The sequence below is a fragment of the Antechinus flavipes genome, chromosome 4 (genome assembly GCF_016432865.1).
Source record: "Antechinus flavipes isolate AdamAnt ecotype Samford, QLD, Australia chromosome 4, AdamAnt_v2, whole genome shotgun sequence".
Taxonomy (NCBI): Eukaryota; Metazoa; Chordata; class Mammalia; order Dasyuromorphia; family Dasyuridae; genus Antechinus; species Antechinus flavipes.
In genome coordinates this window covers 55,442,464-55,465,569 of record NC_067401.1, presented here as the reverse complement: position 1 = coordinate 55,465,569, position 23,106 = coordinate 55,442,464, and the positions used below count along the sequence as shown (strand labels likewise).

Sequence of the window (23,106 nt, the reverse complement as noted above, 5' to 3'; positions counted from 1 at the left end):
TCTCTCTCACACACACACACACACACACACACACACACACACTTCCCCTCCCATTGATCCTATTTTTTTTTTATTTTTTAATAACTTTTTATTGACAGTACATATGCCTGGGTAATTTTTTACATTATCCCTTGCACTCCTGTTCCAACTTTTCCCTTCCCTCCCTCCACCCCCTCCCCTAAATGGCAGGCATTCTTATACATATTAAATATGTTATAGTATATCCTAGATACAATATATGTGTGTAGAACCTAACAGTTCTCTTGTTGCACAGGAAGAATTGGATTCAGAAGGTAAAAATAACCTGAGAAGAAAAACAAAAATGCAAACAGTTTACACTCATTTCCCAGTGTTCCTTCTCTGGATGTATCTGATTCTGTCCATCATTGATCAATTGGAACTGAGCTACAGTAGCTAAATCTTTGGAGAAAATTAAATGGAGACAAAAAGGAATACATTTTCTTCTCGGTAGTTCATGGAACCTACACAAAAATTAACCATATATTAGGACAGAAAGACCTCAAAATCAAATGCAGAAAGGCAGAAATAGTAAATGCATTTTTTTCAGATCACAATGCCATAAACATTACATTCAATAAAAGGCCAGGGGAAAATAGACCAAAAAGTAATTGGAAACTAAATCATTTCATCTTAAAGAATGAATGATGAAACAGCAAATCATAGACACAATAATTTCATCCAAGAGAATGACAATAATAAGACAACATACCAAAATTTGTGAGATGCAGCCAAAATGGTAGTAAGGGGAAATTTTATATCTCTAGATATATAGATACTTGCATAAAATAGAAGCATACTGATAAATGTCAATAGGGGCTTATTAGCTACTGTATTAGACATCCATAAACTCTCAAAATTTTGAGGTGGTACTAGTTTTGGACTGGACCCAGAGGTGGCATATATCCCAACCTTCTATCTGTATACTTCACCAGGAAGCAGTCTATTTACATAGATTCTTCTTTTTTTCCCCATTTTTTATGTAATAGCTTTTTATTTTTCCAAATATATGCAAAGATAGTTTTAAACATTCACCTTTGCAAAATCTTGTGTTCAATTTTTTCTCCCTCCCTTCCCAGATTAGCAAGAAATCCACTATAGGTTAAATATGTGCTATTCTTCTAAACAACATAGATTCTCAATGAGTAGCTATAGTTAATATCTTAATATTGCCCAGAAAAAAAATAGACAGTTATTACATTGCTATATTTTAATTCGGATAATATATGATGTTTTGAACAGATAATTAGAGATGAAGGAAGCCTTATCACATATTGTTTTTTATTCTAGTTATTTGTGTATGTACCTCATCTACCAAATTGTAAACTCTTAAAAAGCAATGTCTATGTTAGTCCATTGTTAAAATCTCTACTGTATATTGCTTGACACAAATATTTGTTGATAAAACTCATTGAATGAATAAAGCAGGGATTGTGTGCTAAATGTCTAACCAGAAGGAATTGTGGGACTATTATACTTCATGACAGATTAAAAAATAGTACAAGTTACCTGGCTGATAGTCACCACAGACACTTCTAAATATCTTGACAAAATATTGGTTTCCTAGTGCAATATCAGATTTTTGCAAGATATCTCAATTAAACTGATGATCTCACTTTTTCTTCCATATCAGCCCACTTTTACTAAGATTATATCAGCTTGTCTTTCTACTAATTGTCACTATGTAAACAAGTCATTCAAAAGATGAGTCACTTAAAGGATATGGGCCTTGGATCTTCAAAAATTACAAAATTTGAAGATACAGGTATTAAAATGCTAATATTGTGCAGTCATTACTTAATGATTTAAATCCTTAACCAATAAGAATTTAAACTTAGTACTATGATTTTTATATATTATTTCAGAGGGGAAGTTTGATGAAAAAACTGAATCTCTTCCTTCTTTGCAAAGGCAGGGAAATTGGAAGCAGGACATTCCATATACTTTCAGATTTAGTTAATGTATTGGTTAATTTACAAATCACTTTTTTTCAGGACATACCTCTCTGTAAGGAAAGAAGAAAGGAAATATTTGGAAATGAAGTTGATGTACAAAATAAGATATTGATAAAAACTTTCACATGATATTGAAAGACATGAATCAATGTAAAATGTAAAAAATGAAAGACAATGAATAATGTAATAAAGTGGTTACAACTTTATAAGCCCCACCAATCTAGATGGGTGTTTTAGGAAAGATGATAAGATATGTGAGAGAGAGAGAGAGAGATAAGAGACAGAGATTAGTGTCAACATAAGAAGCAAGAGCTCTGAGGTCCCTTCCAGCTCAAAACTGCTCAACTACTCGTATTCAATACTGGTAGCTGCCAGTTTCTAGGTAGCCTTTCCTAATGAAAAAGTTATTTTCTCCTAAATTATGTGCAATGAGAAGAAAAGCTTTCTGTTACTTTTCTACAAAAGAACTTATTTAGGATTGAAAGACAATTTCAGATTATTTTCCATGTAACTGTAATAAATACAAATTCCAGGCACTAAGAAAAACACACAAGTCAGTCACTGCAGAATTCAGAAGAAAATTTAACTTTGAAATTCTGCAAATATGAGCCTTATGTGAAATTTAGTTAAGTTACACGTTACAAGATTTTTGATCAGGTTGTCATGTAGTGAGAGGATATTTTTATTTTTTCCTGTACATAGTGGGAGAGAAAAGTGATAGATTTTTTAAAATTATTTCTAATAGTTCACATTTGCATGGAACATTATGATTTAAAAGTATTTTCCACCTAGGCCAGCAAGGTGGAACAGTGGATAGAGTGCTGAGTATGGAGACAAGAAGACTCACGTTCTTGTCTCAGACATTCATTAGCTATGTGACCCACGGCAAGTCACTTAACCTTATTTGCTTCCGTTTCCTCATTTATAAAATGAACTGGAGAAGGAAATGGCAAACTAGTATCTTGACAAGAAAACTCTAAATGGGGTCATAAAGAGTTGGACACAAATGAAAATACCTCTCATATAGTCAAGACAAATAATATACTTACATATAAGAAAAAGTTGTAAATTGTCTTCCAATGCCAAGCCCACTATCCCAGGCTAATTATATTTAAGCATGGTACAATACAATTTGTTATTCAAGCTGATTAATTCCATTCATCATTTCCGATGTCCTTTGAAATAGAGAAACCAGACATTTACTTGTACACTACTTCTGAATTCTGGAGACGCTGAGGAGATAGCTTTTAGAAACTGCTTTAAAATAAAATAGTAGTAAAGAAATAAATTTATTGAAATGGCATGATCATTTAAGCAGAAAAGTCAAAGTCCAAAGGCTACATGTGGAGTAACATTTCTGAGTGCAGTACAATCCAGATTAAAATATAATTGGGAAATATTTAATAATGGAATAATTAAAACATGGTCAATATGCAACTTGCAGGGTTTTTATAGTTTAGTGATCCCATTTCTATTCGAGTTGAACTTCAATGATCATTACTACCAGGCTTTTCCAGAAATTAATTAGTGCTTATGGTTCTTAAAGATATAAAGATATTGTAAAGTTTTTGGAAGCTCTGAGATGCTGCTTACAATACTTCTCATGAATTTCATCTTCTAGGCCCTGGGGATACTCTGCACCGAAATCCATAATTTCTTTCAATCAAAAGTTTCTAAGTTTAAAAAGTTAATTGTATTGTGTAAGACAATAGAAGTCAGTATGTGGTCTGTTTTAAGCTTTCAGTATCACTTCAACTTTTTTGTATAGGATAAAGATGCAATCTTAGAATTAATCATGAAAACTGGGAAATAATTTAAAGATTAGTATTAGATTTTAAAACTTAACTGTGCAAAGGGACATTTGTAAATGATAAATTCTAATATAGTTATATAATTAAATCTCAAACTATACCCATAAAATTGGCAGTATTGGTATATTATTTTTCAATAAGTAATCCTAATTTAAAATACAATTGCTATTTGAATGGGGATTTATCTTGAACAAGAAGAGCAATAATCTGGATATTAGACTTTTGCACTGCCTTGCTTATCTTTTCCAATGAATGTGCTAATAAATAAATGAGCAGTGCTTTGTATTATTAAAATTTTGGGGTTTGCTTTGCTTGTTTTAGGATTGTTTTAGGATTGAATTCTGGGGTTAGATGGGATCATATCCAGAAATAGCTATGATGCAAAAAAAAAAAAAAAGTCATCAAACATTTTTTTATATGTCAAAGCTTATTTTAAAGTAGGTTGGTATATGGAGGTGTGATATAGTTGTGGACTTGAATTTTTAAAAAGTCCTAATTCTTTCACATATCCCTAGTAGACAAGTCATTTATTCTGTCTCTTCTTCTATAAAATGGGGACACACAATACTTATGCTTTCTACCTCACATAAAGGCATTCTGAAAATTACTACAAAAAGTAATTTTTGTTTAAAAACTGCCTAAGAAATGTTATAGTTCCTATAAGATATAAAATCTGAACCTTCTAAGATTAAAAATGAACCACCTCATCCTTCCATTATCAAACTTGTTAAGAAGCTGATAAGCAGCTCAAATACTAGTAGTTTTTCAGTGGCTTATATTATCTAGTGTTCTTCAAGATAATTTAGAAGAGTAGCTGAAGAGCAAACTCACACCCCAAAGTAGTATTTTTAAAGGATAATTAAGACTCAGCACACATCATCCTTTATACATGTAAAATGATACATACTACTGCCCCACATGTGCCCAGGAAAATCACTACATCAGAGGCTATTCATAAGCATTTATTAAGCACCTTCTATGAGCCAGTCATAGGAATACAAAGACAAAAATGAAATAGTTCCTGCCCTTAAGGGACTCACAATCTATATGTTATATGGTGGTGTGAATATTCTGGACTTGGAAATCAAAAAGCCTGGTTCTGATATTAAACAGTGTAATCTGGTCTCAATTTTCTCACTTACAAAGCAGGGAAAAACACTTTACTACCTAATTTAGAAAGTCTGTTGTAAAGGAAAGCACCTTTGTAAACTGTAAGGACTTATTAAATATGACCTACTCTAGTACACTTGCTTCAACCTCTTAGGTGCCCAGAATCATTCCTGATGAGAAAGAAGGCAAATACCACAGCATTTAGGATTTACTAAGTATCATCTATTTGCTTAGAGTCCTAACCTTAAAGTGCATGCAGAAACCTGTGGAAAACATAATTATTTACATTGGTCACAGTAGTTAACATTTATATCTCCACAAGAGGCATAAACACTATAATGAGCAAAATCCTTATTTGAGGGGTAATCAATTGAAAAAATGATTGGGAACGGAAATAGAATTGAATCAGGAGTCATCAGACAACCAGGGTTCTAATCCCAGTTTTGTGGCTGTATTATCACATGACCTCAGCCAAATCTCTTGGCCTAATTTTCAGTCTTCTTCGTAACAAAGGAACTGTTGGAGACTATAATGAGATATCTGTTTCGTAACTATAAAATGCTATATAAATGTAAGCCATTATAGTGATCAGTAATATAGCAATGGGCTAGAAAAAAAGAAACTTCTTAAAGAATAAGATATAATACATCCACAGGAATGTACAAACAACACAGAAACATCAAACATCATACTTTGGATTTCAACCATTAACTTGCTTAATTTTCATTGATGGTTTTATTTTTAATATTAAAAAAAATCAAGATAGCAGAATTTCCCAAATATTGATTAATAGGTTGTTCACAACCAACACCAAAAAGTATAGTTTTACATAAAAAAAGAATTTTTCAATGATTCCCTAACTTTTTTCAATTCTAATATTAAATTAATAATAGTATAAACAATAATAATTTAATACATTATGGTTAAATACACACAAAACTTCCATATCCTGAGCTATAATAGCAATACCTAAAGTCACATGTGTAGGTGCTGGCAGATATTACCACAATGAACAAAGTTCTTAAAACAAAATTTAAAATACAGCCATTTTTACTAAAATTTAGAGTGTCTGCATTTGAACTCCTTTAAATGTCTTAGAATTTAAATCCTTTCTGTAGAGGAAACTCAAACAATGAATCTAGTAGGCTCAAAAGATTTTTAATAAGAACCAAAAAAAGCTCTCAAATTACCTTAAGTTTTCACATGGAATTCTGAAAGGGAAAAGGAACTTTCACAAAGAAAAATTACTTTTGCTATCCAATGAAAGAAATAAAAACAAATTATTTCTTTTAAGAAATCTAATCTTATGCAAAAGAATCTAATCTGTAAGCAAAAAATCTAGAACTTTCCCTCTTTTCCTTTAAGAGAACCAAGAATACTTTATAAATATACCCCAAAACAGAGCATGGAAAACAGTTTCCTGTTGCAACCCATAAAACCATTATCTGTCTGAGAGATTGAAAGTAATCAAAAAATCTGTTTTATGAATTGCAAAACCAAAAGGATTAATATTTAGATTTCACATATCAAACTGTTATAAAATTCAGTAGCAAAAAGGAGACCAAAACATAAATACTAATTAGTTTAAATTATCTTTATCACCTCAGAAAAATAGGATGATTTGCATGGTTTTCAGAGGATTTTAGCTTCTTCCATGCTGTCATTAAAATCAATGAGCAATTTCAAGTATCAAAAAGAAAGACAGGCAATTTAATACCTAAATACCACTTTTAGAATCCACGAAGTCAAAGTAAAGGCAGCAATGAAGTGCTCCATTCTTCATTTATAGGGTCAATTGCATGTAGACAATAAGGTAATTGTAAGAAGTACTTAAATTATTTCAGGACCTTTCATTTTTTGGCAAGGTGAAAAATACACAGTTCTAGTACACACACATTTGTTCTAGAAGACAGTGCAACTTTGGAGAACATAAAAGATGTCAGGATCCATAGTTTGCTTCATCAAATGCTTTTCTAGCCCGTTTCAGTTCTTCGTTCATAGTAAGCAAGTCTTTAACTCTGGCAAACTTCCTTGGGTCCTTTCGAATCAAAAAGACAATATCTTCAACTTGCACTCGACCTTGTCGTCCAATAGACATTGCTTTGTGAGTCTATCATGAAGATACGAAGAAACATGATGAGTTCAATTAATGGAAAATTTTTTTCTTAAGTTATTTCACCTTTTCTATCAATTTTTCCCCATAATCAGGCAGAACAACTTGCTTCTAAAAAAGTTAATTTAAAAAATTTAAACCATAGTCATTTCCCAGATTGTAAGGATAAAATCTGAAAGACATCAGACTAGCACTGTCAATCCAAAATATAAGTGGATATGAGAAAAAGCTGTCTATTTGGGGACGGTTCAGCATCAATTTTTTTTTATTGTCATTTTATTTGTTCTTTCCAAATAAACTGTTTTTTTCTTCCTTCCTAAATTCTATTTTATGTTTTTCATTCTCCATTCCCTGCCCCCCATTTATTGCAGGTTCCTGATCTTTTCTTTCTTCCCTTTTTTTGGTGGGGAGGGGAAGAGAATAGAGTTTCTAATTTCTAAAGAGACAAAAGGAGTAGATTTAGTATTTTATGTCTCTTTAGTTACTGAACTAATGAAAAAACACAGAATGATTTTCAAACAAGCACGGCTTTTCCGTTTTTCTCCAATCACTTAAAGAGGAAATGGACCACTTCTGTATAGACTATTTTTAAAACCCTTTGCTTTCTGAATGAAGTCTTTCTTAACATTCATGGTATAGAAGAGTTCTAGATGTCACTTCAAGGAGAAATCTAGGTTCAAAACCTATTTCTGACAAAGTGGTAATATAACCATATTATAACCATGGCTAAGCCACTTAACCCAAACCTGTTTCCTCATCTGTAAAATGGGAATGATATTTGTAGTATCTACAAAGTTTTTTATGAGGTTCAAATAAGACAAGAAACAAAGTATTTTGAAAACTTTAAAGAACTATATGTCATGTACTATTAATACTTGTATACATATATTATTTATATAGTCTGTGTAAATAAGCTGCGTGAATAAAATGAGATAATGTATATGAAATTGCTCTACAGACTTTAAAACTCAACAAAAATGTAAAGTGTTAAAACTATCTAATTTATAAATAAAACTCCTCTCATATTTATAAAGCACTCTCTTCACAGCATACTGTGAGGCAGATAACACTAATAGCATTATGCCCACTGTATAGATGAGAAAACTGGGGCATAAATAAATTAAGTGACTTGCCCAGTGTCATATAGTAAGTGTCAAAAAATAAGTTTTGAGCCCTCTACTCTTCACTTTTAAAATTTTGTCACACTATCTCTGATCAACCAATGGAATAGAGAATCTAAATCTGGAGTCCAGAAACTCTCAAAGAGATTTATGGAGAAACTTCAAGGAGTCTATGAATTTGCATTTTTATTTTCACTAACCTTTAATTAAAATGTACTATTTCCTTCAATTATTTAAAAATATGACTCTGAAAAGGGGCACACAGACGTCAACAAAACTGACAAGGGAATCCAGGAATAAGGAAAGGTCACTAAAAAGGGTCGAATACCAGATGTTTCAAGATGGCTAATTCAAAGAAGAGTAACTTAAGGTGCTCAAAGTAAGAAGAGCTTTTAGCTCATATTTATTGTTTGGCTACATACATTCTCGAACTTAAAAGAAAACTTCCTTTTACTTCTTTCTTTAATGCTATATAATGACTTACAACAGTAGCCCTTCAAAAACTTCTATTTTAAGGAGAGTTTTAGCCCCATATAAGATCATTTTTCAAATAATTAGCTACTCAACTTTTAAAATTATCTTACCATTTCAGTGATGAATTCTATGACAAGATCTTCTAGAATATCCACTGATTCTGTATAAGGATTTTGGTCATCACCAAAGCCATACATCATACACCTTACTGTGAAAGAATAAAGTATTAATAAATTTGAATACATACAGCCATTTACTACAATATGTAGGCATTCTTCAAACTACGTTCCACATTCCATACCAGGTATTTACAACCCCATAGAATGTATAATTGGAATAGACCTTCAAAACCATTTAGTTCAATCCTCAGTTTACAGATGAGGAAACTGAGACCAAGAGAAGGTAAGTGACTTGCCTAAGAAAGTAGCAGAGCTGGGATTCAAGTCCAGTAGTTTCCACTGTATCATGGTACTTTCTCTCAATAAAACAAGACCAGTTTTTCTAAAATATATTTTAACTTCTTCTACAAAGTCCTACTCTGATGTCTCCTTGTGATAAGGAAGTTGCTCCCAAGTCCTCAAAGGTTAAGCAAAACACAAGATTTAATAAACTTTTACTGTATTGAAAAGGGGCTACAAATATGGTCCCAGAAAAAAGAATGCTTATTTTCCAAGGACTAACCTGGCTAAGCAGGGAAAGGATTTTCAATAGTAGATTTAGCTATGAATTCTTTACCACAATAAAGAAAAACCATGCATTGCAAATTAGATTAATTTATAGGTGTGCACCTTCAAAATGAATATAGGCATAGGAGAAGATAATGAAAAAACTGGAAAATAATTCAAGAGTAAGGAATGAGTATGGTCAGGAGAGAATTCTAGGAAGATGGAGGAGTAAATTAAAAAACTTTTGGTTCTCCAAATTTTCTCCATAAAAAAAGACAGAATATCACCTCATAGAGAATACAGCATAGTCGAAATAAACAAAAACTAGGGTTAAGCAGTTGTTCAAAGACAACTTAAGAAGACCCCCAGGAAAGACCAGAACTTCAGGGGCAGAGGTTGTCCAGTGAAGTATAAACACCTCAAAGCTGACTGTAGAAACAACAAAAAATTATTCCTAAGGGCAAATGGTTAAGAGGCAGCCTCACTATGGGGGTATGATGGCTGAATAATAGGCTGAAGGATCTTCCACTGATGCCAAGCAGAGCTATGCTGACCATCACATCCCAGACTGTGGCTTCAGGGGAGAAGGCGATAGTGAATTCAGTAGAAAGGAATGGAAACCCTACTGGCTGTGGGCACTTGCAGGAGAACAGAGTCCCTGGTTTCAGTTCTGAGGCAGAGAAGAAGCTACAGTTTGCTGCTGACTAGAAGGGAGCAAGATCATTTGCCAGATAGTGGTTTCAAAACCATAGTTATATGGCTTAGGAATGGAGAGCAGAGTCTAAAGTTTAGCCTCAAGATAGACCTCAGACTATAATATAATAAGGACTTGAGATGTGGGGCATCCTTCTCCATGGGATTATAACTTGATTACAATAATAGCTGCTAAAAACAAAACTTTAAAAAATGAAAATAAAAATGAGTAATCAAAGAAGAAAGACCCCAACTATAGATATAGCTGCTAATGGGATAGAGAACATCTGGATTCATATTCAGAGGAAAATAAGGGAGCAAAAAAAAAAAAAAAAAAAAAAAAGCTACTCCTTTTTCAATGAGAAATGTCAAATGGCCCAAGTGCAAGGAGTTATTAAAGGACTTTAAAAATCAAAATAGAGAGAGCGAGGAAAAATTAGAAAAAAAATAAGAACAATCCAAGAAAATCAAGAAAAGAAAACTTGAAATAGAGAATCAAAAACTTAAGGAAGAAAATAATTATTTGAAAATTAGAATTGGGCAAGAGGAAGCCAATGACATTCTAAGATACCAAGAAATAATAAAACAAAATCAAAAGAATGAAAAAAAAAAAAAAGAATCTGAAATAACTCAACAGAAAAACAACTGATCCGGAGAACAGACTGAGGAAAAATAATAGAAGAATGGTCAAACTACCTGAAAATTACAATAATTTAAAAAAAAAAGAATCTTGATACAATGTTACAAGGAAAATTACTCTGAAGTTTTAGAATAAGAAGGCAAAGCAGAAATAGGAAAAAAAAAAATCCACTGATCACCATCTGAAAAAGATTCCAGGAGGAAAACATATAAGAATAACATAGCCAAGTTTCAAAAATCATGAGTTAAGGACAAAAATATTGGAAGCAACAAGAAAAATAATTTGTTAATATCATGGAGCTACAGAGTAAGTATTACACAAGACCTAGCAGCTCCTATATTAAAGGCCTGAAATACTATAGTCTTGGAATACTAGTACTGTATTTTGCAGAGCAAAAGAGCTGTGGTTACAATCAAGGATAACTTACCTATCAAAGTTAACTATAATCCTGAATGAAAAAATGGATACTGAATGAACTGAAAGACTTTCAGGTATATGTGACAAAAACAGCAGAACTTGAGGAAAAATTCGACATAAAATATCCTGGAGAAATATAAGGTAAACATTAAAGGCCAATTATAACTCAATGAGTTTAAATTTTTTACTTCTTACATGTGAAAGTATTATCAGTACTCTTAAGATTGTGATTAAAAGATATAAAAAAGGAGCAATTATCTCATACAAATGAGGCATAAAAGGAAAAAACTGATGCAAAAGAAGCTAATAGGAGACAGAGTGGATAATGCTGTAACTTTACACTCATCAGGAATGGGTTAAAGAGGGTGTTTGTGTGTGCGCGCACGCAAGTGTGTATGTATATAAAAGTACAAAAATTCTTCTACATACAGAAAGGAATAAGAGAATAAAGGGATATGGAGGGTAAGAATAGGCAGGGACTCATGGAAGATGAGTAGGTTAAGATATAGGAAGATAGAGATATAGGATAGATGTAAAGCAGAGAAATGAGTAGGGATAGGAATAGGGTGAGAAGGATAATGAGAAAAACATAGAAAGAAGGAAAATACATAACAAGTAATTATAGCTTAAAATGTGAATGGGATATATTTGTCCATAAAATGCAAATTGATAGAAAAATTAAAAATTTGAATTCAATAGCATATTGCTTTCTGAAACCACTATACAAATGAGAGGCACGCACAAAGATAAAATAAAGGTCAGAAGTTTTAAAAAAAGAAAGAAAGAAAGAAGCAGGGATAGTAATCATGATCCCAGACAAAGTTAAAACTAAAATTGTAGAGGGCTGAAACTACAAAAAAATCTGCTTGAATCAGAAAACCAAGCACTTAAGGCTAATTATCTATTCGATGTGAGACAATGACTCTATTAGCATATATTTGGATAAATGGCTCTTCTCACTGTTGGTGCTTGCTGAATGTTTGATTTAAGATAATCAGAGGCAAGGATTGGAAGGGGGAGGGGAGGACACAGGTCCGAGTCACTTGGCAGCAGGACAAGGAGGCAAGAAGCTGGTGATTCTGGACTCCCGAATTCAGGAATCTGCTTGCCTGCCTCTTTCATTTCTTCTCCTAAAGACCAAGGACTTTGATTTATCCTGACTCTGGCTGACCCTGAAGCCCTCCAGGGAGCTAGCCCATACTTCACATAAAATAGATTTAATCAAAAGAGAAAAATAGAGAAACTATACTAGTTTTAAACTGTTCAAAATAACTAGAGTATAAAATACTTGAGAGTATACCTGCCAAAGCAGATACAGGAACTACATGAACATAAACATAAACAACTTTTTATATAAATAAAGTTAGATTTAAATAACTGAAATAATATTTACTGTTCATGGATAGGTAAAACCAATATAATTTTTTAAAATGACAATTTTACCCAACTAATCTATTTAATCAATGCTACCCCAATTAAATTACTAAAAAGTTATTTTGCTGAGATAGAAAAAAATTAAAAAGTTGGAAGAACAAAAGGTCAGGGATTTCAGAAAAACCAGGAAAAAAAAGATGTAGTGGAAGCAGATTGGTAGTATCAGATATAAACTTATTTTAAGATTCCACAGAAGATGGTAAGAAAATTATGAGCAAAACTGTCTCATAAAACAGTGAGAAATAGTAAGGAGAAAAACATGTATGGTTTGGCCAGATCATCTTGAAAAAAATCTGTGGATAGAACTGGAAGGTCAACAAATAGAAAGACAAAATTAATTCTGCAAAAATTTCTAAAACAAAGTAATAGAAACAGCAGCAACCCCCCCCCCCCAAAACAAACAAACAAACAAACAAACAAGGGGAAGCAGTTAGACTCCATCAAATAAGTACAAAGGTCTATGCCAATTCAGAGAATGACAAGAGATCAGTTCTTAAATTTTCTTAAAGTTAAAAAGCTATCATCAAACCCTTGGAAAAACCCTTGCAACTTACTGTAACCAAAAAAAGGATATAAAGAAAATACCCTTAATTACTTAACTAAATATCTCCTTGCCCATTTCTACATAATCTTTAAGAATAGTCTACATGAATATCAAGGAGATGTTTAATAAAGATATGATTAAGGAACAGGCTTTGCGGATCATATCTTTCCAATCAAAAACTGGTAAGTGTAGTGATATCAAATTTAATTCCCTACAGGCATATTAATTTAGAAATCACAAATGAACATTATCTACATTATGTTGTATTTTTATCCATTTTGTTAAACATTTCCCTATTAGATTTTAATTGGGCTGGAACTTGGGAAGGGCAGCAATTCTGATACCTCTGACATAGAGAATAAAAGATCCCTCTGTGCTTGTCTGTTAAGTATTAAAAAACATCTGATTCAGAAGAGCAAAATGCATCTCTAAAAGATTTTCCCCCTAAAAGTATCTCCCATATATGTCAAAATTGAACAAATTTATTCAAAAGATATAAAAAGATAACTTTGTTTGACAAACCTTTGATTATAAATGTTAAGTGAGGAGAGACATATGCTCACCCAAAATGTTTGCAAGTGTCAAGAGTCCAAATCAAAGAGGTATTCTCCTTGAAGAAACTTTAGTGAAGGATATGGACAAGTGTTACATACAATGATGTATGGATAGGCTTAAATATTCACCTTTGGAGGGAGTAGTGATTAGTCACATTGATTAGTCAGACACTGATATACTGAAGAAGAATTTTAAGATTGTCTCCATTTACATTTTGTGGTTTGTCATCCATAGTGAGATAGAACAATGTCTAACCTGTTTTTAAATAACATGAAGATATATATATTTTTTTTTTAGTTTCTGTATAATTGGTTTTAAATACTATACAGGCAAACACAGGGGAACCCCAAGATATTTTTATTTCTTCACTGCTGACATGAGCACAGATCTTGCTGCTGCCCCTTATTTCTTTCTCACCCAAAGTTCAAATTCTAAATGTTTTCTCATAAAAGTATTATTTTTAATGACAGTTATGTTGCCATCATTGAGGTACATTATAGGCAAGACAATTCATGATTTTGTTGAGGGTAAATTTTAAACCTTCTACAATTAAAAATACAGTTGAGAACTACTATGGCAGCATACAAAGTTTTTGTAGCTTTCTAGAACCTACCAGAACTTACAGTCCACTGCAAGTGGAAGAAGTGAGGATCACCACTGATCCAGCCATTCTGGGAAGCAATTTGGAATTATACCCAAGCAGTGTTACTACTGAGTCTGTACCCTAGAGATCATAAAAAAAAAAAAAAAGAGGGAAAAGGACCCACACATGCAAAAATTTTGTAACAATTCTTTTTATAATAGCTAGGAATCTGAAATTGAGGAGATGCCCGTCAACTGGGTAATGGCTGAATAAGTTATAGTATATAATTGTGATGGAATTTTACTGTTATAAAAGAAATGATGAACAGGCTGATTTCAGAAAAGCCTGGAAAGACAATATGAACTGATACTTAGTGAAATGAGCACAACAACCAAAACACTGTACACAGTAACAGCAAGGTTATGTGATGATCAACTACGATCACTTCAGCCACACAGTGATCCAATTATCCCAATACATTTGGGATAGAAAATGCCATCTGAATCCAGAACAAATACTATGGATTCTGAATATGGATCAAATATGTCATTTTCACTTTTTTGGTTGTTGTTGCTTTTTCTTTCTCATGTTTTTTTTCCCTTTTCTTCTGATTTTTCTTTCATAACATGACATATATGGAAATGTTTAAAATGAACAAGCATAACCTATATCAGATTGCTAACTATATTGGCGAAGGAGAAAAAATTTGGAACTCAAAATCTTACAAAAATGTGGAAAACTATCTTTACATGTAATGGGAAAAACAAACTACTATTGAGAATATAAAAGTGAGGATAACCTCCATATAATAATGTAGCGTCACAACAAGATATTAGTGGAGTACATCACAGATCAAATAGGCTTTTATGGATGACTTTAGACATATAAAGCACGATTTATAGTGTAACTTCTAATGACAGATGTTTTTGTTCCTAGCAACAAACACATTAACTTTTAAAGCACAACCCATTTTTAATTTAGGGAATATCTATATATGTTCATCTTCAATACATGACATTGATAACCAAATACTCCCAAATACAATACTTACATTCTTTTGAGAAAAGTCTTTTCCTTTTACCCTGTCCACCATCTGCTCCACCTCCTGCATCTTCATTATCTTCCTCAAACTAGAAGAATTTAAAAGAATTGAGATAAAGTAGACTTGTTAGTATTTAATAAAGACTTAATTTTCAAAAATCAACTAAACTGGAAAATACCTAAAAGGTCATCAATGCAAAAAACTATTTCTGTGTCCATACAAAAATCTCTACAATATAGAACCCTAAAATGTTAGAACTAAAAGTTACTTTAATTAGGTGATCAAATAGTTTATCTAGCTGCTACCTGAACACTGAGTGAAAGGAAGATCAGAATGTAATAAGGCTACTCATTTTTCTGTTAATAGTTGGAAGTATTTTATAATAAGGAAAAAATTTACATACAGTGCTATACAAATAGCTAAAACATATAAGTATTACTGAGTTGAAAAAGAGATTAAAGGAATTAGAGTGGATAATTAGGAAACCAAATTATCACTCTTTGCAGATGATATGATGGTATACTTAGAGAACCCTCTAGAATCAACTAAAAAACTATCAGAAATAATCCACAACTTTAGTAAAGTTTCAGGAAACAAAATAAATCCACATAAAAAAATCATCAGCATTTTTATACATCACTAACAGAATGCAACAGCAAGAGATACAAAGGGAAATTCCATTTAAAATAACTGTCGATAGTATAAAATATTTGGAATCTATCTGCCAAGGGAAAGTCAGGAGCAAAACTACAAAACACTTTCCACACAAATAAAGTGAGATCTAAACAATTGGTCAAATATCAAATGCTCAGAAAATTCATGTTTGAATCCTGACTCTGCCATTTACTGTGTGATCTTAAGCAAGCCTTTCTTTCATCCCTAAAATAAGGGTCACAGATGATATCTAAATGCCTTTCTGTAATTTCATACCAACTTTCCAAATCTCTCATTCTCTTTCACCTAGAATCTAAGGGTCTTCAAACTTTTTAAATAGGGTGACAGAGAACTGTCCCTCAGACTGTTGGAGGGCCGGACTATAGTAAAAACAAAAACTGTGTTTTGTGGGCCTTTAAATAAAGAAACCTCATAGCCCTGGGTGAGGGGGATAATCGTCCTCAGCTGCTGCATCTGGCCCGCGGGCCATAGTTTGAGGACCCCTGAAAATGAATTCCTATTTGTTGATGTCCCTCTTGAAATACTGTGATCAGAATTATGATATTCTTTCTAGTCTAAATACCATCTTCTGTCAACTAGATAAATTCCATGCAATTTTACAATTAGGTCAGTCTTCAAAAATCATCTCTTTCAATATCTCATTTTGTAAAGGATGAAACTGGGATCTTAATATGTTAAGTGAATCTTTCAAGACCAGGGAAACGCAGTTCAGAACTGAATTTTACTGATTTCCACAAATTTAGAGCCAGAAAAAACATTTAGTATCATTTCTAAATAATGCGTTTACAAGGCTTTTAATATTAAGTTTTTCTTCACAATGATGCTGTCAGAAAGTTATCACAACAAACATTTGTTATATAGGGCATGTGGTAAGCACTGTACCTGATACTGGGGATATGAAAGTAAAAATGAAATAATTTCTACCCTCAAACAATTTAGGTACTATGGAGGCTAAATAGCGTATGTATACATAAAAAAAAAAAGTTCAAAATATAAACACAAAATACAAAACACTAGCAGGAGATGGCTATTTAAGCCGAGCTCTGAAGTGGTCTAAGTATCGTTTCCCCTAACATGTAGAGGATATTCAGTCCATAGGAGTTAAAAGAGACTTGCCCAAAATGACAGTAGCGGAACCGTGCCCTTAGACTCCAAAATTAGTGCTTTTTAGACGTCAGTGAGTGTCCGGTCTTTAGGCTACCGAGGGTTAAGTCTGGGGGCAATCTTTTGCAACATCCCTGATTGTCGATGCATTTCCAGGTTCGGCCCTTCTTCCCCGTTTTTAGTCACCTTCCAACCTCCCTTCTCTCCCCAAACAAAATAGGATGCACAGAGGACGGAGGGAGGAATACTGGGGAAGAGACCGCAAGTGCCTGGGGATTCCTGATTTGGGTCTCAGGACGCCCCCTCCCACACACACTTCCAGCCCTAAGTGGCCAAGAGCCGCTGCTCGCTTCTAAGGGAAAGAGAGGAAATGAGGAAGGGAGGCCGGGGATGGCAGGGCGGCTCACTCACAGTAGGATCCTCCTCCTCATCAGCCATCCTGTCCCCGTCTCCAACCGTCAAAGAGTCGGCTCTGGCTCTGGGCGCCAGTCCCAAACTTCCGCTTCACTACTTCCGCTTCCTCACTTCCTACCACGCCCCACTTCAAGTGCAGCCGCACCTCGCTAGTCGGAGGAGAGTTCACGCGGAAGCAGGAAGAATGTCTCGACGCGCAGGCGCATATTTCCCGGGGTCTCTGATTCGTCAGAGGCGAATGGGGCGGGGTCTCGGTGAGTGACTCCGCTTCCAATGACGTGAAAAAATTACTCAGTCTTTAGTTGATTAAGCTAAACGAAAAGTGGAAGCTAGGTGGCCGGGGGCAAATATAAAGAGTTTCTACATATATTTCAGAGGTTGACACTTGCAGCAGGAATTCTAGAGAGAAAGTCTCTAGAACACATTCCTGGAAGTCACCTGTCTACACACACAAAGTGGGAAATGACCTCCAGGACATCTTTGGATAGTGGAAAGACCTTTGGACTTGGATTACAGCCTGATAGCACTTCCTTGCCAGTCTTTTTCAGAGCTGCTTGTCCATCTTTGTTTCACCTCTCACCTGTGACTCCAAGAAGCTGCCCTTGTGGAGGATAATAGGCAGATGAGAAACATTTGTTCCAAAAGTCACGAAAGTGTTTGATGCTGGGGCTTTGGAGCACTTAGAGCTTGGTCAGACGTAGGAGATGGCAAGATCATCCATTGCATCTCAAGCTATTACCGATCACTTGACTTTTGTCTTGCAATTGTCTTCAATGATTCTGGAAGTTGCACTTTGGGCAACTCTGCTTCACTTAAATCCAAGTCAAGACATCAACCCCAGAAGCCATTGTTCCTTTTCAAAAGGGAAGGATGAGTAACAATAAAAAGGGAAACTAACACAGATAACTGAAACTGGCAAATGCAAATAAGAGTGTTAGAAGTACCTGGAGAATTTTGAGGAGAGCAAAATCACTTTCAGGCTACCATTGGAAAGTAGTGAGTGCCAATCACTGCTGTTTTCTGCAGCTTGAAAAAAAAATGTTAAGACTTGTTATGAGCTGTATTGTGAAAGGCAATTTGGGGCTGAATTTTTTTTTTTTAATCTGACTTGGAGAATAATTATAGAGGGCTTCAACATCCAATATGAAACTAGGGAAATTCTTTATCACTTTGTCCTATTTTTCTGTAAGCACTTGAGGAAGGTAGGTGGTATAGTGCATAGAATACAAGATATAGAGTCAGGAAAACCTGAGTTTGGAGCCTACCTCAAATACTTAAGTTGTATGACACTGAAACTCACTCGCCTTCTCTTACCTCAGTTTCCTTGTCTGTAAAATAGCATCTACTTCCCAAGGTTGTTGTGAGGATAAAATGAGATAAAATATATGAAATAGTTTGCAAACTTTAAAGCACTATATAAATGCTATCTATTATCATTATCTCTCTGAAAGTTAAAGCTTCCACTTATGTTCCTAATTTTCTGTTTCTATATGTGTTTTTATGTGTCTTTTACCTCTTTCGTTGTCTCCAAGTCTTTGTGACTCTAGGCTTTTGCTTTTTGTCTTTTTTGTCTTTTTTTTTTTTTTTTGGCAAAGATACTGGAGTTATTTACCATTTTCTTCTCCAGCTCATTTTACAGATTTTACTGAGGCAAGCAGGGTAAAATGATTTGCTTAGGTTTACATAGCTCTTAAGTTTCTGAGGCCAGATTTGAACTTAGCAAGATGAGTCTTTCTGATTTTAGACCCAAGACACTTAGTACTTTGTCACCTCGCTGCCTACTTCTTATGTATCTTAATTCTAGTCTTCTGGTCCTTTAAAAAGATATATAACTTTTTACCATAAGAAGATATATAACTATTATAACATAAATATGTTCTTTTTTTTTTTTTTTTTTTTTACTATTTATGAGAGGCAGTACAATATAATGGAGAAATGCTGGCCTAGAATTCAGGATGACCTGAATTCAAATTCCCCTGACATATTGACTATATCACCTCTCTATGTCCCAGGCTATTTTTTAAGACTATAAATTGAAGAAGAACTGTTTATCTACTCTGAAAGAGTTTCTTCAGTGAGATGAAATCATTTATCTAGACTCCCCAAAAAGCATGTCATATGTTTGTATGTATGTATATATACATATATGAACACATTATATATATATGTATATATATATACACATGTATCTGCCTGACAAACATGTATGAATTACTTTTAGAAAGTTTAAAAGCTAATGTCTTCATGTAGCTATTTGAACTAATTATTATTTAAACAAAAATGATCACCATGATTATTGTATAATAATTGTATATTGTACAAAAATATATTGTATATTTTATATTGAATATTGTATATTGTATACAGTATTTTGTATATTGGATCCTGAAAAGATCCAAATAGAAAAATTTCTTTCTAGATGGCAAAGTCTTCCAGATACTTCTATTTGCAAATGACAGTGCAAATGTATCATCAAGATTCAAATTTTGCTGAATCTTTCCAGTGAGATCCATAACTGCTCAAAAGAGATTGACCTAAAAATTTTTATGGCAAAAACTAAATGAGTGAATGAATGAAAAAGCATTAAGAACTTACTATGTTCTAAGCACAATTGAGCACTGGGGATACAAACAGAAAAATAAGTCTCTTTTCTCATAAAATTTACATCCTAATAAAGGAAACTACACATATGGATAGTTTTAGCTACAAGTCAGTTAGAAAGTCCCAGTGGCATTTAAGGTGTAGTGATCAACAAATGGTAACATGTCTTTAATGCTATTTCCACTGATCAAATGATCTTTGTTTCTGATAGTGAACCATTGTATTGGCAAAAACATTGTTTTCCAGTTCTTCAATAGCTGTGTCTGGAGCATTTGCAGAGACACATGACAAGTTTCATCTCTACAAGTATTGCTTTCCTAGACAATGGCCATGGCAGTCCAATTGTGAGCAGGGTTGATTGTGGGTAGAGGTGGAAGTGGAGGGAGGTGCTATTGCAGGGGCTCTTAGAACTTACTTCTGAATCAGTAGTGGTTGTTTGGTGGTTGATAGTGGTAATGGTCGGAAGAATGGCTCCCTTCTTTAAGATGCTGTCTCCACTGTAATCTGACAGATGATAGTAGCTGAGGTACTAGTAGTAATGGTGTGCTGACCAGCCTGGAATATATTGCTTCTTGTTTTCTTCAAAATACATTGTTCAGCTAATCCTGTCGTTACTGTTCTGTCAGTGGCAGTTGGTTGGCATTAGTGGTGGTGATGTGGGAAGTGATATCGGAATTTTCTGTAGGAATTGCTCCCCTGGATGATGGTGGAAGGGGACAGCAGAGTTAGTAGGGGAAACTATTGTCACATTGTCACTGTGACATATAGAGTTGGATGGATGGCCCATAATATCAATAGATAATGAACTGGACCAATAATTAAGAAGGAATACATTCACAATTGCAAATTGACAAAGTACTTTTGATGATTTCAAATTACTTACTACACACACATATATATACAAAATTACTTAGCATACACACATACATACATACACAATATTTTACCAGCACTGTTACCAGCATTCTCCTGGTAATGCTATATAGTTTCAAATAACAGAATATGATCATAATCTCTGAAGAGACAAAGTTACAGGTGACTCTAAGGGAAAAAAGATAAGCAAGGTCGATATAAGTAGATTCTAGCATATTTGTTACCAGTAATGACTTAAAAGTAAAAAGTAATATAAAGAACATCATCCATGGACCAATCATGAAACTGGAATAAAGGATGAAGGAGAATGGATGAACAGTCCAAATGTTTCACTGGTTTCCACTGAGTACTAAAAGATTTAGTACTTACACTACTAGTACATTGAATGGATTCTTTATGGGAGACTTCTGGGAAATCCTGGACAAGGATCACATCCAAGCCAAACTAGAATGGATAAGAAGGCACAGATAGGTTGTCATTTGTTTGTTGTGGTACCCTGGAGAGAATAACCATGTTAATGAGATTCTTTTATACAATGTTGCTCCATCTCAGTTGAGTGCAAGAGATAGTCATATCCTTGATTTTGCCATTATCTACAAGCGGTCCACTTCCATGTTCATCAACTCTGAAGTATCATTATTTGATCATAATCTGTTGCAATCCTACCTTTTCATCTCTTTAACTCTTTATTTCTGTTCTCTTTCCAACCTCCAATCCCTCAACTCACCAATTTTCTAAGTGATTACCTCTGCACTAGCTACATCTCCTCCCATTCCCATCTTAATAACCCTTTGGCGAATCAGTTGAATACTATCTTGTCCTCTACTTTGCCCCTTTGTTATACCTATTTTCTTACCTTATAGAGCTTGGGCAGCTGTGTGATAAAGTGGATCGAGTACCAGCATTGAAATCAGGAAGACTCATTTTCCTGGGTTCAAATCTGATCTCAGATACTTACTAGTTGTGTGACCCTGAGCAAGCCACTTAACTTCCTTTGCCTCAGTACTTCATCTATAAAATGAGTTGGAAAAGGAAATGGCAAAGCATTCTAGTATCTTTGCCAAGAAAATCCCAGTTGTGATCATGAAGACTCAGACATGAATGAAATAACTGAACAACAACAAAAGCAGAGCCTCAGCTTTGGATTATTCTCCTATACACATGCTATTAAATGAATCTGGAAAAAAATCATGAAATTGTGCTGGTTGTCTTTTTATTGGAATTGGAAATTAAAGAGATGCCTATCAATTAGGAAATAGCTAAATATGTTGTTGTATATGAATTAATGTAATACTAGTGTATTATAAGAAATGATGAGTAGGCATGTTGGAATCTTTATAAACTGTTAAGTCATTAGAGTTGATAGAGACAATAATTACCCAATTTAGCATGGTTCAGTATTATTGATCTGACCCTACAAGAAGATGTTATGGGCCAGAAGAAACAAGGTACTAAGTGGAACTGAGAAACAATCCTTGTGTTTACACCTTTACTCATTGGAGTTCACACATTTGGGAAATTTCAGGATTTAGTATGAGATATCCGAATTCACACCTCCTTTGAAGCTCTCAGGGCCAGAGAGCTCTCTCTGGGAGAAACCCATAATCCCACTCTCTCTCAGAGGAGATCATATATAAGAAACAGACAGAGGCTCTCTCGGAGAGTTCAACTGAAAAGACTTGAGAGGGGAGTGTCAAGTCAATTCAGGAGAAGCCCTCTCTCGGAGGTGCAACCAGATTCACTTCATCTCACACCACTGTGGTAGCTGGGCTCCTGCACTTCCCCCACTGAGACCAAGCTAGTCTGAAAGGCTCGCCAGAAAGCTAGCCGATCCCCAAGTGAAGGAGGCAAGAGACTCCTTCCATTTTCCACCTGGCTGGCTGGAGGCTGAAGGACAAACCTTTGGATTTGGAGACATTCGGAGGGAGCTCTTGGAACCAAGCAAAAGATAGGCCTCTAATAAAAAGTAACCGGGATATTTTGGAAGGAGAAAATAAATATTTGCATTTTATCACCTGGCTGCGTTTTGAGGTGATTATTACTTTCAACTGCAACTAAGGCTGCCTCCAGAAAACCTCTCCGAGAAAACTTTCTCCCAGAGAGAACCATTATTTTAAAGAAGGGAAGAACACCACATAGACATTTTTCAGAAAAACTTGGAAACACTTACATGAATTGTTGCTGAGTAAAGTGAACAGAACCAGGAAAACATTGTACATAGTAACAGCAACATTGTGGGATGATCAACTATGATAGACTTAATT

The 23,106-nt window shown here is 34.2% G+C and overlaps 1 protein-coding gene across 1 annotated transcript; it reads right to left on the bottom strand.

The window, feature by feature from the left end:
* Positions 1-4,730: 4,730 nt before the first annotated feature.
* TAF13 (TATA-box binding protein associated factor 13) lies at positions 4,731-17,481 on the bottom strand. Its single transcript, XM_051993165.1, has 4 exons — positions 17,366-17,481; positions 15,185-15,263; positions 8,713-8,810; positions 4,731-7,004 (listed from the first exon to the last, which is right to left on the bottom strand). Exons 1-4 carry the CDS (start codon positions 17,390-17,392, stop codon positions 6,834-6,836), a joined length of 375 nt encoding a protein of 124 aa, XP_051849125.1. The 5' UTR covers positions 17,393-17,481; the 3' UTR covers positions 4,731-6,833.
* Positions 17,482-23,106: the final 5,625 nt, after the last annotated feature.

What these genes read in the sequence shown, in the direction of transcription:
- TAF13 (XM_051993165.1), bottom strand. Translation starts at nt 17,392, where the DNA reads ATGGCTGATGAGGAGGAGGATCCTACT. An exon ending in ATGAGGAGGAGGATCCTACT is followed by an intron (nt 15,264 to 17,365) that starts GTGAGTGAGCCG and finishes AAATTCTTCTAG; the next exon opens with TTTGAGGAAGATAATGAAGA. An exon ending in TAGAATTCATCACTGAAATG is followed by an intron (nt 7,005 to 8,712) that starts GTAAGATAATTT and finishes TCTTCATGATAG; the next exon opens with ACTCACAAAGCAATGTCTAT.